Source organism: Tenrec ecaudatus, chromosome 16, assembly GCF_050624435.1.
Source record: "Tenrec ecaudatus isolate mTenEca1 chromosome 16, mTenEca1.hap1, whole genome shotgun sequence".
In the NCBI taxonomy this organism is placed as follows: Eukaryota; Metazoa; Chordata; class Mammalia; order Afrosoricida; family Tenrecidae; genus Tenrec; species Tenrec ecaudatus.
The window spans coordinates 99,381,335-99,398,134 of NC_134545.1; the positions used below are offsets into that span (position 1 = coordinate 99,381,335).

A 16,800-nucleotide genomic window follows, 5' to 3' on the forward strand; every position below is an offset into this window, starting at 1 on the left:
ATGTACATGCCTTTGTTTAGACCTCTATAAATGCCCTTTGCTTCCTAGCTCTTTCCTCTAATTCCCTTGACTTTCCTCTTGTCCCTCTATCATGCTCGGTCTTCATTTGGGTTTCAGTAATTCCTCTTGGTTACATTACCATTGATCACACCCTACCAGGCCTCCTCCACCTTCCTTACCACTCATTTGGATCACGTGTTGTTCCCTTGTCCCTGGGTTTGTTAATACCACTACCATTCCCCCCCACCTCCCCTTCTCCCATGCCCCCCGGAACTGTGGGTCCCGTTGTTTTCTCCTTCAGATTGTTCATCCAGCTTATTTTATTTAGACAGATCCACAGAGATAATAACATGCACAAAAACAAGACAGAGCGAAACCAAGCAACAATATACAACAAAACCACCACAACAACAAACCAATGACAAAAAACAAAACACAACAAGAAAGAAAAGCTTGTAGTTAATTCAAGGACTCTTTGTTGGCACTTAGGAGTATTTTCCAGTTCAGTCTGTTGGGGCACCACACCCTGGCCCCAAAGTCCACCCTCAGCATTCCCTGGGGAATTCACAGTTCTGTTCTCTTGCTGTTCTGTTGCACCCCTTAATGTTTTTCTTCGGCGTAGCGGTATCAGAACGGGCGCAATTCCTACACTGTATTTCCAGTGTTGCTCATTGTAGGGCTATGGGTCAGCGAGGGACGTCGTGTCTCATAGTGGGGCCGGCCATGTGGTCCTCTCTGTGGACTGGTTGTTCTAATCGAGAACATCGTCCTCAAGGCCGGGTGGGCCAGGATGTGCTCCACTCTCCTCTCCCTTCGTCTGCTCCCATGTGCTCCGATCAGACATGTCCCTCTCCAGGAGCTGCAGATTCAGTGCCGTCCTTTGAAATGAATTCTTCTGGGGGAAGGGGCAGGTGTCCACGTAGTGGTTGGTGTTGGGGCAGGCCCCTCAGACCTCTCCACTGGTTCCCTACTCCATGCCGGCATGTTGCATTCACATCTTGGAGCACTGGGTTGAAGTTTATTCCCTCTTTCCCTGTGGAGATATAAACAATACCATCCCCTTGGTGGGTTAGTGCCCTGTGCCCCCGCTACCCATTTCTTTTTTATTATTTTTCCTTTCCCCACTTCCTTTTTAGTTGGCTACCATTTGGATACCTTTATTTGGTCTGGTCCCTGCCATACTACCTGGTCCTCACCCCAGGAATATTTGTATACAGTAGCTTTTTCCTATGCCCCTTTTGAATTTTTTTTTAAAGCTTACCTCAGCGGACTCATGTTGTACTTGTCCTTTTGTGCTTGGCTTACTTCACTTAGCATGATTTCCTCCAGTTCTTCCCATGCAGCCACGTGCTTCATCTGTCCATTACTGAAAAGCTCATCTTTCATGTCCCGTGCGTTAGTCCTTTGGAAATTGTCTGTGCGTAGGGACAGTTCTCCTCTGTTGTGACACCCACTGACAACAGCAGACCAGTTTATGTGTATCCACACGAAGGGACTTCAAGAAGTGTGGGTAAGAATTTCATTCTCTTTAAATTCCATTTCTCCTGGAACTTTTTGAATCCCCCTCATATCTTTTAATTCAATACATGCAAAAATATACCATATTGTACATTGTTTTGTTTCTTGTTTTATTTTATATTTAATATACTTTTTCACATCAATGTGTATCAGCACATATTTTTCACTTTACCAGGAAGCTCACCGCCTCACTTTCTGATTAAGTTTGTCTTCTCTATGAGGTACTTTTGACCAGAGTTCAGGGACAGATAAAAATATATCCTCACTACAAGTTGTTTGTGCTGACTCAAGTTCAGTGAGTGGGGCAAGGGTATCTACTAGGACAAGTCATAGTGGAATCATCATAGGACCGCCTTGCATGGAGCCTTCATTCCAGTTGCTTTCTGACCCTGACTGTCTAGTCTATCCTGACCCTCCAGTGGTCCTGTTCCCTTTGTCTCCCCTGTCTGTAGATGCGGAGACATAGCCATGGATACCCACGCACCACAGTGATTACTATGGTGATTGTGTTAGGCTGTGTTGTCCAGAGAAACACAGTGGCACTCATACATGAGACAGAGCTTCATGTCAAGAAGGGATCCCAGCACAGTGCCACAGAAGTCCAAGGATCCGGTGTTCGCCGGAGGCCTCTGCACACACAGGTAGCTACGGGCAGATGATGCAAAAAGGCGCAGTGGGATTCAGGAAGATCACCGACCAATGGGTGCAGACTCAAGCGGATCCGCGGTCGGTGTAAACCAAACAGAGCATGTACCGCTCTCGGGGTTTGGTGCCCCACATGGGACCACCGTTGGAGGCAGGCAGAGAGCCCCAGTGAGCAGGAAGGCGAAGGAGGAGAGAGAGAGAGAGAGAGAGAGAGAAAGAGAGAGAGAGAGAGAGAGAGAGAGAGAGAGAGAGAGAGAGAGAGAGAGAGAGAGAGAGAGAAGTTCCTCATTTCTCTCTCATAAAAAGTCCACACTTCCCAGGAGTCATATCAAGCTGTCACCTGATTGACAGGCTGCACTCTCACCCTCCACCAGTGCAAGCTGATGTAAACTCTAACTACAGGGGTGATAATTATCATCCGGGGAAGGCTGCGACCCAAAGCTGCTGATAAAGACAGGGCTGGCGAGAGACCTCCGAGAGCCAGGTGTCACGGAGAAGGTGCCAAAGGCAGCCTGCCCCCTGACAGCAGCATGTGAGCAGCGACAAGCTCGGCTTTGGTTCAAACAGTGCTTGCATCACCTGCCAGCCTGCCCACACTGCCCCGTGGGCTCTGGGGATGATTCTGCGATTCTCTTCCTGCGGTGTTAACGGACACGGGGTTCATGTCGGAATTCTTTTGTCTTATATCTCTGAGAATCACATTTGACAATAATGTTTGGTGTTGTTATTGAGAATGTATACACTAAAATATACACCAGTTTAACAATTTCTTTTCTTTTTTTAAGTCACTTTATTGGGGGCTCGTACAACTCTTATCACAATCCACGCATACATCTACTGCCTCAAGCACATTTGTACATATGTTGCCATCATCGTTTTCAAAACATTTTCTTTCTACTTGAGCCCTTGGTATCAGCTCCTCACTTTTCCCCCTCCTGCCCACTCCTGCCCTCCCTCATGAACCCTTGATAATTTATAAATTATTATTTTTTTCATGTCTTGTACTGTCCGATGTCTCCCTTTACCCCCTTGTCTGTTGTCCATCCCCTTGGGAGGGGGTTTTAGGTAAGTCATTGTGATTGGTTCTCCCTTTCTCCCCCCACCTTCCCCTTCCACTCCTGGTATGGCTACTCTCAATATTGGTCCCAAGGAATTTATCTGTCCTGTATTCCCTGTGTTTCCAGCTCTTATCTGTACCCATGTACGTGCTCAGGTCTAGCTAGATTTGTAAGGTAGAATTAGGGTCATGATAGTGTATGTGTGTATGTGTGTGTGTGTGTGTGTGTGTGTGTATGTGTGTGTAAGCATTAAAGAACCAGTGGAAAGCTGTATGTTTCATCGGTGCTATACTGCACCCTGACTGGTCCATCTCTCCCCACGACCCTTCTGTAAGGGGATATCTACTTGCTTACAAATTGGCTTTGGGTCTCCACTCTGCACTCCCCACCTCATTTGCATTGTGAATTTTAGCTCTGGATCTTTGATGCCTGATACCTAATCCCATTGACACCTCATGATCACAGAAGTTGGTGTGCTTCTTCCATGTGGGCTTTGTTGCTTCTGTGCTAGATTGGCCATTCATTTATCTTCAATCCTTTAAGACCCCAGATGCTGTATCTTTTGGTAGCCAGGCACCATCAGCTATCTTCACCATATTTGCTTCTACACCCACTTGTGTTCAGTGTTCGATCGTGTCTGGAAGGTGAGCATTTCAGATGCCAGATTATTAGACCAAAGTGTTCTTGTGTTGAGTAAGTACTTGAGTAGAGGTCCAATGCGGTTAGACTATTTCTACATGTACAATTGAGTGACGTTGATTATTTGCTTTGATTTTTGCAGCCGCTCTCACCTACCCCTTTGAATGATGCTCCCTCATTTGCATATGCTCACTGGCCCCCAACGTTCCTATCTCATCTTTCAAATCATCTGTATTGGACGAAGTGTAGCCAGAATGCCCCTTAGAGGCAAGGAGGACGAGACCTCATCTCACATACTTTGGACATGTTGTCAGGAGAGATGTGTCCCTGGAGAAGGACATTGTGCTTGGTGAAGTGAAGAGGGAGGGCAGCAAAAGGGGGAGGGCCTCAGTGAGACGCATGGACACATTGGCTGCGACAGGGGGCTCCGGGAGAGGCACCATTGTGAGGGTGATGGAGGCCAGACCGTGTGTTCTCTTATACATCCGGTAGCTATGAGTAGGAAACAACTCAATGGCCCCTAACAACAACAACAATCTTTCAACTTAGTGTTGCCACTTTTGAACCTGTACATATTTTAAAGAGAACATAATGTAGATGTTCTCTTCTCATCGGGCTAAGCCCCTGTTTCGTTTTAAGAAGATCTCAGGGGCTATTTTGCTTTGAGGTCTAAAGACTGACTCACGCAGTAGTTGCAGGGATACATCCAGCCTCCTTGGCTCTGACTCCATGGGAATGGGAAATGCTGCTCTGCGTTTTCCCCATTTTGATCAGGAGTTCTCATTTAAATCATTGATAAAAATGTCCAATAATGGTAACCAGAGGGTCCTTTTAGTCCAAGAGCAGAGGAGGGCTTTGTTCATAGAGGCAATTCGACACGCCTTTCAAAAAGCATTGACTTAGAATCCTGTGACAAATGGACTCCCGTGGTTTGGAATGTCATTTGCAGTCAATTCATTTGGGCCTGATGAAGAATGGCCACCCTTCCCTGTAAGATGACTCCCAGACTCGCAGGCCACCATATGCTTGTGTCATTGGGATTGATGATAGGGAAATCGGGCCAGACTTCGAATCAAAGGTCATAGCACGGCAGTAGGAACAGGGAAGCCGATACTGTGGAAAACAAACAAAACCAAAAATTCACACCTGAGAAGGTTTCTCCCATCCTTGAAGCACCGATAATTTTGGAGAAGAGTAACCATGTTACCAATTGGCACCTTTACTGTTCTTATATTTTTCTGTGAAGAAACATGTCAGCAATAAGCTAGCTGGTCTTGAGGCTTTGAAGAGGAAGAAGAACAGAAAGATGGCAGGGAACAAGGAGAAAAGCAAAGGAGAGAGAAAGGAAGAGAGAGATGAAATCCCTAGAACCATAGCCATTAAACATAAGTTTTAAGATATGAAGCAATAGTGTCTTGACATATCCCCCTTCTAGGCTGACGGCTGCTGCAGTCGTGAGATGATGGTGTTTCCTTTTTTATAACCCTGCCCCAAATAAGTATGAGCTCTTTGATTTGCACCAGCTCAAAATAGCAGTTCTGTGTCCTCAGGGGACGAGAAGCATGTTCCTTTTCAGGATTCTTTGCATTCGGGGAACTAAAGGAAGCCTGAAAGGGCAAGCTGAGGACTGTTGGTGCATGCACTAAGGTTTCCCAGGGAAATCTCGCAGGGCAACCCTTGCTACCATTGAAGAATAAACAGGTGCATTGACGTAATGGAAAAATATTTTGGGGGTGCAATTTCCTGACCTTTTTCTCATCAATGAAATATTTTCTTTAAACTTCTTCATAATAAACCCCTTTGATCCTCCTGTATCCTTTGAGAAAATCCATCAAAATTAGTGTTCAGACTTCCCCCATCTGTCTAAGAACCAGCACCAAAACCATCAGAGTTGACTTCTCTCCCTTATTATGTTTGTCAGGCCCAGCAAATCCTCCCAGAAGTCAATTTTGATTGTACCTTTGCTTGGAAGGCTCACTGATAAGTGTATTATTGAAAGAACCTATTTGTAGCCACTCGCTGGTCACAAAGAAAGGTGTAGACATATTTTGATTGAAATGAAATTGTGCATATATGAATTGGGTCCCTAGTAGCAATAATTTCGGGCTCACCCTCATACTGAATTGGTACCTACACATGCAGCTCCATGGAACTCTCGTGTCCCATGAAAACTGATTTAAAGGTGATCACAGATCATCAAAGCCATATTATACTGTGATCACTGTAAAAATAGTCTTGGATGTTCAGCTGCAAAACAAAAGGTCAGCTATTCAAAAGAAACAGTTACTCTGGGGGAGAAAGATGTAACAGTCTGCTTCCATGAAGATCTGCAGCCTCGGAAACTCTATTGGCAGTTCCACTCTGTCTTTGGGGTGCCGACGAGTAGGATTTTGTTTGATGACAATGAGAAAATATAGTCTGCGTAAGAAGCAAGGAGGTGGATGTATACTTTACTTAATTTTATTTTCATTACTAAAACTATCCTAGTTTATATAGCAAAGTATTGGTCCTTGTGGGGTCAAAACCCCTGCCACCCAGAATGACTCATTCTCAGAGACCCAGGTAGGTTTTACTGACAGGTAATTACATGCATGCATCTGTCACAAGTCAAATAGGCTCTCTCATTTGGGGGTGGTCCTTCCTTCTGATACTTATGATAATCTGTGATTGGTATAATAATCATAGTAGAAAGTCATTTATTATTCTGGATCTATTAACATTTGATTCCTCATTAAGAATATTGCCAAATCTGCACTTTCTTTTTTTCTGCTGACAGCTAGTTTTCACAGTGCTTCTTGATTTAGTTTCATGGTGAGAGTTCTTAGAAATAAATGTTTTAATATCACTGTTCACCCAGTGAGACAGATTTGACCAATCGTTTGAAAGGGGGCACTGTGCATCCTCTAAGGGATAGGTTTGTAGATATCTACCAGGTGACTTGTACCACAGAGACCCACGAACTACATACTCGTCAGATTTTACCCAGGCATCTGACAAGGAAGTGGGAATCCCAGTCATGTCCAGGAGGATTGGGAAGGGGCTGATGAGGGCCCTGGAATTCCTGGGGCAAGCTGGGCTCCTAGTTGGACATCTCTCCTGATCCCTTTCTGCACCCTATTCCTAATGAACTTCCAACCATTTCCCAAACAAGCCCCACCCTTCATACCTCTGCATCCATACTCTTCCTTCTGCCAGAAATCCGCAAGCTGCCCCTTCAGTAGGTCAAAGCCAGCACCTCTGCTCACTTAGCGTCACTCGGGGAAAGTTCTTCCCCAGAGCATGGCTCGTCCCCACTCCCAGGAACCCATTGTCCTTGCTCATGGCTCCCTGTATCCTACAAGGGATCATTGCTTTTCTTGGAGACTGGATTTCTCAATTTGCTCGTTTCAAGCCACTGACGGAGATGTCTAAATGATGGAGCTTGTGTTTGAGCTATCCTTCTGATGGGCCAGAGGACAACTCCAAAGAAGAGTGGAGCTTTCCAAAATGGCCCAAGAATAATACTAATGCTGATGTTTTTCAAAAGGAAAGTAAAAAAGGTTAAGACTGTTACGGTTGAGTTGATTCTGACTCACGGTGACCCTGCGTGTGCCGGAGTAAGTGTGCTCCACGGGGTTTCCAGAGGTTGACTTCAAAAATAGATCGCCAGGTCTTTCTTCCCAATGCCACTGAGATTGGCATGAGCCACCAACCTATAGATTAGCCGGTGAAGGGTAAACCTGGGAAGGTAGTCTCGATGGCGGGAATGGCCTGAGCCAAAGCACAGGACTAGGCAGAAGGCAGAAGAGAATTCTGTTGATTTGTCAGGTATATTTGTCTCTCACACTGTTCCAGGTAAAAAAAACATCGCCCAATTTTGCAATTCATACATACAGTATAATCATTAGGCTGCTTTTGGCATCGACGTATGTAGTAAACTGTAGGTTGTTAAACAATATCTAGTTCAAACTTAATAGGGTCGCTCTGAGTTGAAATCGACTGGCAGTGAGTTTTGGGTTTGGTTTTTCATTTAAAAGCTATTCTATTTCAAATTAAAAAAATAATATCAGCAGTCAACTTATGATGATAATCGAGCCAAAGGTCTCTCCTCCTATTAATATTTATATTTATTGACCAGCTCGTGGTAAAGCATGATTATGTAACATCGCAAGTAGAGATAGTTGTGTCCCCATTTGATTTACTGGGACCCCAACAACTAGGACAGTCCAGGCAGAGAAACTGTGCTATCACACCCCAGCTTCTTCACCTCCCAAGTCACAGCCATGAGGTTAAAATAAGAACAAACCTCAGTTTGACCAGGTATTTTGCACTGCGGATAAGCAGTGTGTGTGTGTGTGTGTGTGTGTGTGTGTGTGTGTGTGTGTGTGTGTTTAGAGAGAGAGTGAACAGATTGAACATGGAGGCATTGCAACAAAGAAAATATACTACATGAAAATGAAGTTTACAATTAGAAGACCTTCAGGAACAGCATCTTGATGCTGTGAAAATTAGGTTTTATTCCTTTACCTAGTTCTCTTGTGGAATCCTTTATTCTCTCTGAGTTTGCTTCCAAAGCACTGTAGCCCTGTTTCACAAAGTGTCCACCAGTCTAACATCTTTTATGAATAGAAATGCTTCTTCTCAGTCAAGACAGCTAATGCATCCCCCTCGATCAGTTTTTGTGATGCAAAAATAAACTGTTTTTCCTTCATTTCCTCCCAAATCTAAACAACAAAAGCAGCTAATCTACTTTCAAGATCTGGAATCTTGATATGTTGTGATCCTACAGAAGCAACACGCGTGTGTTAGGCAGAAAGGCCCCTCCCGGCCAAGTGACAGTACGTCGTAAAAGAGAGGGCAGCGGAAAAGAGGGAGCCTTTTGGCAAGATGGACTGACACCGTGGCTGCAAGCAAGGGGCTCAGGCAAGAACAATTGTTAGGGGGCACAGCGCTGGGTGGCCTTTCCTTCTCTTGGTGGCCTTTCCTTCTCTGTGTTTCGGAACTGGCTGGAGGCACCTGGCGACAACATGGAAGCAGTACCCTTGATTAGCTGTGAGCCAAGCGATTGGCCTGACTTAATTTCATGCTCAGTAAATTAGTCCCATTTTATTAATGTGACTAAACACTACATTTGATATCAATATCAACACTCATTAAACTGCAAATACCAAGCCGTGGAAGCCGTTGAAAAAGGCAGCGTCTTAGTTATAGATGGATTCTGATAAGAACAGCACAAAGAGTGTTTCAGGAGGGAGATGTTAGTGTGATTAATGAGCACTTGTTTGCATTTTTAATATTTCACTCCTATATCAGATTAGTATATGTGCACCCTGTCAGAGTTGATTCTGTTCTTGTCACAACACTTATTGCTGCTGACAGGTATAACATAGCCACATTCATCCTTCATTTCTTGATTCAATTTTCTAATTGCTTTCTTGGCATGCAAGGGTGGCCAGTTAGTCTTCTTTGATGTAGTCATCTTATGATACAATAATGCTCTTCAAAATTAGGTGTTCCACTTAAAGTGCCCAAGCAGAGGATGGGGGGGGAGGGAGAACATAAGGGTAGGAAGTTTCACACTCCACCGACTAAGTGCTGGACATTGGTACGTTATACCCTCTGGAGGTCGTCCAGATTTTATAGTCAGAGCATGTCAAAAAGGCAAAGGGTCCTAAGAATGAGCCAGCCGTACGTCTCTGCAGTACCCAGTTGGGAAGACTGACAAAGGGCTAGTCGAGCTGGTCCTGAAACTCAGGTTATCGATAATCCTGGCCAGGTATGTGTGTTCATAATCGTTATAACCGATATCCTGAGTTGATTTCTATCTGTAATAGCCAAATTGGGATAATGAGAATATCATTGACTTCTTAAACTATATATATGTGTGTGTGTATATATATATATATATATATATATATATATATATATATATATATATATATGCAAGTTTGAGCCATGTTTAAGAACCTAGATTCAGGAATCAAACAGATCAGGGTTCCTAGCCTGCAGCTGCCCCCTCACTACCTGTGTCACCTGAAAAATATTATCTGACCTCTCTGAATGTCAAAACGGATAGAACTGTGGGTGAACCTGAGGAGGATCCACCAAGATACTTGTCTTGGAGGATCATAAAGGCATTTGGAGGCATGATACGCGTCAGTACTGTGAACATCAGCACAGCAAGTATTTCCACGTGAGTACCGGAGCTCTAACGACCACTAAGGAGAGAGGGCAGCCCTCACGTAGCATGTCACAGGGTGGACATAGGGCGTGCCACCAAGTCTGTCATGAAAGGGAGAAAACGAGAGGCCATGAGAGATAGAGTTCAGCTAAAGAGGCAGAGATGGAATACTCCAGAGAAGGCTTCATAGAGGATGTGACCTTGCCATTGAGGGATGCATAAGATTGGGAGATTAGAGCCCCATAGGAAGGCTCTCCTTGACAGTAGGAAGGCGGTGGTTAGAGTTTGGAAGCCTTGAGTGGAATTATAATTGTTAGGCAGAGAGACATTGCACTGGCTGAAGGATGGGGCTTCTAAGGAGTAAGAGGAGATGAGGTTTAATGGGTAGGCTGATGGAAGAGTTTGACAACCTGGTATGCCAGTTGGGACTTCATTACATAGCAATTACAAAGAGACACCCCTTGGGCCAAGTTTGGCTCATACGCATGTTCTTCTGGTCCCCGGAGTATTTGGAGGAATGTTTTTAATGTAGAATCTTTCAAGACTACACGCACTTCCTAGTTTACTATCATGTGCACCACTCGCGATCATCTTGTTCCAGTGGATGCCCAGGCTTCTTACCTGTTAGAAGCAGTGCCGCACACTGGGAGACATACTGCCTCAGAAGGTAGACTGAATTGATGCTAATCCAGGCCTTCTCACCTGTTAGGGCTGAGATCTTAGGTATGAGATGTAACTTTGACCTTCAGTTTCTCTGTCTTTAGAATGGGGGCAGTCCCTCCCACAGGGAGTTTCTCAGATTCAACTCATGGTAAGTATTTAGCATAGTGCCAGGCACGTAGTCTGCACTTGATAAATCCGTGATAGCACTGGTTACTAAGTTACAAGTCACTCTCATGGATCTTGAAGGAATTTCAGTTATCAAGCCTCATTTTAGAACCACATGAAGTTTTTAAAAATTAAAGGAATATTTTTTAAAGAACCTTTCTTATCCTGGAGTATTGGACTAAACCCCATGTCATTGTATTGAGTAGTTGATGGATATTCCATCTTCTTCAGCTGCTGGACTTAAGGGTGCTAGAGATGGACCAGAGCTTTCCCCGGCGTCCAATGGCAGACCTCACTTTCTGATTGTGTCACTGTGAATTTTTAAAGTGCTGTCACCTGGAAAACCCATTATGATTCCAGCAGCTTCTCTGTTGAGTTGGTGACAAATGGAAAGTCTTGCCCACAGTGTCACAGAGAACAACGTTTGGGCCCTCCCCAAAAAGGGAAACCTGAAAACAAGGTGTTTTGAAATCCCTAGAGGGAACAAAGCAAGTCCTTTGTAAAAGTGCTGTGTGTCTAATAAACAAGGACAGCTAATTACACCGTGCCAGCGATGTGTCCTGGCACATGCAGCAGCCGCGGGTGGAGGTACAGCAGACAGAACAATGCCCAGAAGTAAATCACAGCCACCAGAGCGCCGTGGGCAAACAAATCCTGGGCTTATCTCTCTCCAAGGCAGCCGTGGAAACTGCATGCTAAATCGCACAGTTCACTGAGCATGGGAGTCGTTGTGAATTGATGTGATTCATGGTTATGTGTTTAACGCTAAACAATGGTCAAACCTCAGGTATCAGGAATATTTCTGTTTGGGGGTTCGCCTTCGTGGTCGGTTGCAAACTTCAAGCGCTACTGAGTGAGTTTTCTCTTTTGGATTCAAAAGCCTGTATTGAAAGTGAGATTGGCTACCAACTCTTTGGAAATCATTTTGGAAAAGCTTGTTAGTCCCTGCCAGGCACGTCCAAGAGGTCTGTCGGTCACTATTATTTGAAGCACGGGATCCATTCGTATTTTTGCCAATATTCTTAAATGAAAATCCTTATAGTTAAAAACAAAGGTGGAAGCCAACTTAATTGTAAAACAAAATTGTTATGACCTTCCTTCACGAAGCAGCTATAGGCAGCTGACAAGGAAATTTCAGAATGGTTTCTGTCTAATAACAAGAGGGTAAAGAGGGAGAGAACTATTTTGAGGAAGACTTCAGAAAAGTAACTTTTTAAAAAGTAAACCATTTTATGGGGTCATAATCCAAATATCACACACTTGTGTAGTTCAGTCATCTCAAGAAGAGTTGTATAATCATTACCAAAATCAATTTTAGGAGATTTTTTTCTGTCTTGTACTCCTTGTTATTAGCTCTCCATTTCCCCACTACCTCCCCTGCCACAGCCCCAAGGGACCATGAATCCAGTTACTCTCTGTAGATTCATCCCTCCTGGGTTCCATATATCGAAACACATACAAACACATAGAAACAAATAAACAAAAAGATCAGAAAAAGCTACCAACAATAACCAAATAAAAAAAGAAAGACCCCAGTTGAACAGAAAATATTAAGATGGAAACAACTTTAAAATGGTTTGGGGGGCAAAATCCCTCTTTCAGGGTCAAGATATTCTGAGGTTATTCTTATCTGTGGTTGAGCCTCGGGATCTCAAAGGATTGAAGAACTGGACACTTAAAAAAAAACATTTTATTGGGGGCTCATACAGCTTTTATCACAATCCATACATACATTCATTGTGTGAAGCACATTTCTACATATGTTGCCATCATCATTCTCAAAACATGTTTTTTCTACTTGAGCCCTTGGTGTCAGCTTGTCATCCCCACCCCCTAGCTCCCTCCCTCATGAACCTTGGATAATTTATAAATTATTATTTTTCATGTCTCACACTGACTGATATCTCCCTTCACCCACTTTTCTATTGTCCATCCCCCTGGGAGGGAGTTATATGTGGATGTTTGTGATTGGTTCCCCCTTTCTACTCTACCTTCCCTTTACCATCCTGGTATCTCTACTCTCATGATTGGTCCCTAAGGGGGTTTATCTATCCTGGATTCCCTGTGTTTCCAGCTCTTATCTGTACCAGTGTACATCCTCTGGTCTAGCCAGATTTGTAAGGTAGAACTGAGGTCATGATAGTGGAGTGGAGGAAGCATTAAAGAGCTAGAGGAAAGTTGTAGGTTTCATTGGTGTTATACTACACCCTGACTGGCTCATCCCTTCCTGTGACCCTTCTGTAAGGGGATTGAACCTTTTTCTACCTTGCAATTAACAGTTTGTTTTGACTGATTTGTCTCTCAGTTGCTGCTTTTGACACCAACATGTGATGTTTCCAGCACTTTCTTTTGGTGTCAGCACAGAAGCAAACAATACTGCCAGGCATCACCTTCACTGATGTGATGCCAGATCATTTCCTCTTAGTTCCAGCCCCTAAACCAAGAACCTCTGTTTTTAAGATTGGCTTGTTTTTGTTTTTCCTTTGTTTATTTGCGTTTTCTGCATGCTTTTTTTGGCTTGTTTTCATCTTTCCAGTATACATAAAATGCTACCGATCTAATTTAAAATAAGTTTGTTGGTTTTTTTAATGTGATTTTGGATATGCTGAGAGATCAATTACCAGGTATTTTGTTATTAATACGTTGGTGTTTCACTATTTATGCAGAGTTGCAAAACTTTGTGTCTCCAACGACACTTCTAACATTGTGCGATTCTCCAAGCCCTTTGGAGCCAAGCTCCAAAAGAGAGCAAACGAGACGGGAACCGTGGCCTTGATAGAGCAACAAGCTCTCTCCCCGGCCTGTAAGTGAAGGGATTTGGATCTTTCTCATAGAGGGCCGCCATGTAAGCCTTGAGTTGGTTTTATTTTCTCTTTGTCTGTTGTAACCAATTGACCTTTACATATACTTTGCATTTATTAAACGAAAAGAGATTTCCGTAGCTTAGAAACATGGTTCAAAACATGCCCAGTATTTTCGCAAGACGACAAGCCTATTCTCTAAATATTTACATCATTGGAGAATGTCTATGTACTTATGGTGATTTCTACTTAGCATTTAAATAAAAACCACATACATCTGTTAAATTAAATGTAGGCTTTAATATGGGAAGCCCTACATGGTGTCACTTGATCTGAGTGTCACAACCTGGCTCTCCCCTAGTTCTCGGATTATTTTTATGCCCTTTGCTGCTGTCGTCAGGAGCACGTTCACCTTTGTATTGAGAACTCCCCCCATGTGTCTACATGAGGATCACTGAAAAACCCGGAGATTTATGTCTCCATAAAGGAGGAATCCTTTATAACCGCATAAAACCATTGTCACCAGAAATTTCAGCCTTAAGTTTCACGTGAAAGGGGACATATTTTATCTTTAATGCCTCGTTAAACTTTCTAGAAAGTGCAATATTCCCCAACCATTGCAGGTGAATGACTACCCGTGGCTCTCTTGGCTTCTGAAAAGTTTAAATAGCATCTGTGCCAAAGACAAAACCAAATCAATTGTCTGGTCCCTGTGGTGGTTGCATGACTGCGGAGAGCCTACTTGAGGAGTTCGACCGCCTCTCATCCATCTTCTTGGAATGCGCCCCTCCCCCCCGACACAGCCCCAACCCCCTCCTGGCCTGAAAAGCAGGCCTCACTATTTTAAAGGTGACATCGGCCTTACGCCCACAGTGCTTGCATGTGTTTGTGTGTGTGCACATGTCCACGCACCTGTGTGCTTTTATGTCCACGTGTGTATGCGTGTGCTCCCACACGCCGCAGAAACTGCATTGTGCGATGGTGACAAACAGACTCCATAACCCACCTGCCCAACGGTAAACCCTCCACCTTCCCGGGAATTTGAGTAAATTACTTCACCCCTTCCTTCCGTGGTCTCCTCTTATCAGTGGTTCTAAGATGTAAATAATTTTTGTAAACTACATTCCACAATGTCCAGAGCGTTCTACAATGCCCAGCGCAGAGTAGGTACTAATTTAATGCTCGCTATGACCATTCTTATTCTGATCCTGTATTCACCGACTCCCTTTGATCCCTAAAGGCGTGCTATTTCTAGGAGGGCATTGGTGGGCTTCTATTCAAGGTGTATGTCACTGTTTAGGGCAAGGTGCCTCATGCTGTGGCTCAGCCACTTTGCATCCCAGACTGAAATGTGTCCACGTATTCAAATGCAGGTCTACTGTTTCTCTCCACTGTGCCAGGTCCTGGGGTTACCATAGCACCTAAGGGAGTGGCTCTCCGCCTTCCTCATGCCGAGACCCTTTCAGACAACTCCTCATGTGGTGGTGACCCCAGCCATAACACGATTCTCCTTGCTACTTCATCACTGTCATTTTGCTACTGTTATGAATCTGCATGTAAATAACTGATATGCAGGATGTATTTTCATTGTTACAATTTGCACATAAATAAAGCATAGAGATTCATCGCAAAGGCAATATGTAATTATATATTTTGAAATATTTATTTCTAATTACAATACAAATCAATGAAATGTTGTCTTGAAGCATGGTGTAGCATGGGTAAGTTTTCACGCCGGGTACTCGTATGTGGGCGTATCTGCATGTGGGCAGACCCACCTGGAGAGGGATAGAGAGGTAGTTTCTCGCTTCCTAAGATCATCAGAAATATGTGTTCCCCAATGGTCTTAGGCGACCTCTGTGTCATGACCCACAGGTTGAGAACCGCTGACCTAAGGCATGCCTCCCATCACTGGGTGTGTACACACAGTCTAGCTGGTTCAAGCCCAGATAGGGGGAGATGGGACATGGCGGAGGCAGGTCAGTTATGCTAACTTACAATGGGTTTTCTTTTTCAGGGGGCGCCCAAGCCGATAGCCATCGAGCCATGCGCCGGGAACCGAGCGGCAGTTCTCACCGTGTTTCTTTGTCTCCCTCGGGGGTCTTCAGGTGCCCCTCCCCCTGGACAGTCAGGTAGGACCAATGAGGGGCCTTAACGACCTTTACACGGTTCTAATTTAGAGCGCGGTAAAACTTATTTGACTACGAACCTTCACTTAAAGTTGCGTTGACACAGAGTGAAACTCGCTCATACTCGTCTTATGACTACGTAGTGAATGTCTCAGCATTGGTGCGTGTGAGTTTAGAACAGACAAATATACACGGGTGTCTAAGCACCTATATACACCTGCTCCTATTCCTTGTTATGATTCCAATGAGAAGTCTCACCAGCCGGGCAAGCCACTCTTGCCCCTCCGACAAACCTCTATCCTTTCAGTGTGTGGATTTATGGGAAGCCAAAGGATAAAGGCCATTAGAAGTTGGCCCTGCCAACGTGGAACCACACTAAGGGCATTGCTTGCATGTTGTGAATGGCTAGTGGCATCAGGACCTGATAGTTGGCTGTGATTATAGAAATATATTCAAGGTGTGCGCTCCCTCCCAGAGCAGAAGGTGGAATTCAATGGCTCAGGAAAGCCCTCTCCTTCAGTGGGGCACAGCCAGGCGGCCTCTGACCCTGCTTGTCCCGAGCCTGAAAACACATTTTGAATCTGGGGGTGATTGTAAGAATCCTCTGAGAACTCTTCTGCTGGCTGTCCTCGGGCCCACATTGTACGTATGCACAATGCGGGATCTCATTTGTCCTTGAATCTCCATTTACCTAGCTATTGCTTCTACTTTTGTGCTCCCATTTTTCCAGCTCCTAATTGTCTCCTCTATGCAACTCTTAATGGAAGGGATGCTAATGAGCGCCAAGACAAGGTCAAATCTGCTGGTCTCTTCCGTTCCCCTTCAGCATAAAATAAAGTGCTAGAGATGGGCAAGGGGAAACACACGCCATTTTACTCCCCATCAAGAGCTACAGTCTTGAAAACCCCCAGGGGAAGCTCTCCCTTGCCCAATCGGGTCGCTCAGACTCGATTGTAGTGAGTTTGGTGTGGGTTTTCAGAAGGATGGGCATTTTACCAGTGATCGGAGCGGATGGTGTGTCC

General features: G+C 44.4%; 1 protein-coding gene across 5 annotated transcripts in view; it reads left to right on the forward strand.

The window, feature by feature from the left end:
• Window positions 1–16,800, forward strand: part of ATRNL1 (attractin like 1) — a 647,203-nt gene that overhangs the window by 511,033 nt on the left and 119,370 nt on the right. For all 5 annotated transcript variants that reach the window (XR_012780436.1, XM_075534999.1, XM_075534996.1 and 2 more), the window contains one exon: window positions 15,667–15,781. Coding sequence is in view for 4 of the 5 variants with exons in the window: in XM_075534999.1 (XP_075391114.1) it covers window positions 15,667–15,781 (115 nt within the window). In the remaining variant the exon portion in view is untranslated. Of the gene's footprint in view, window positions 1–15,666; window positions 15,782–16,800 lie in introns of those variants that run through there.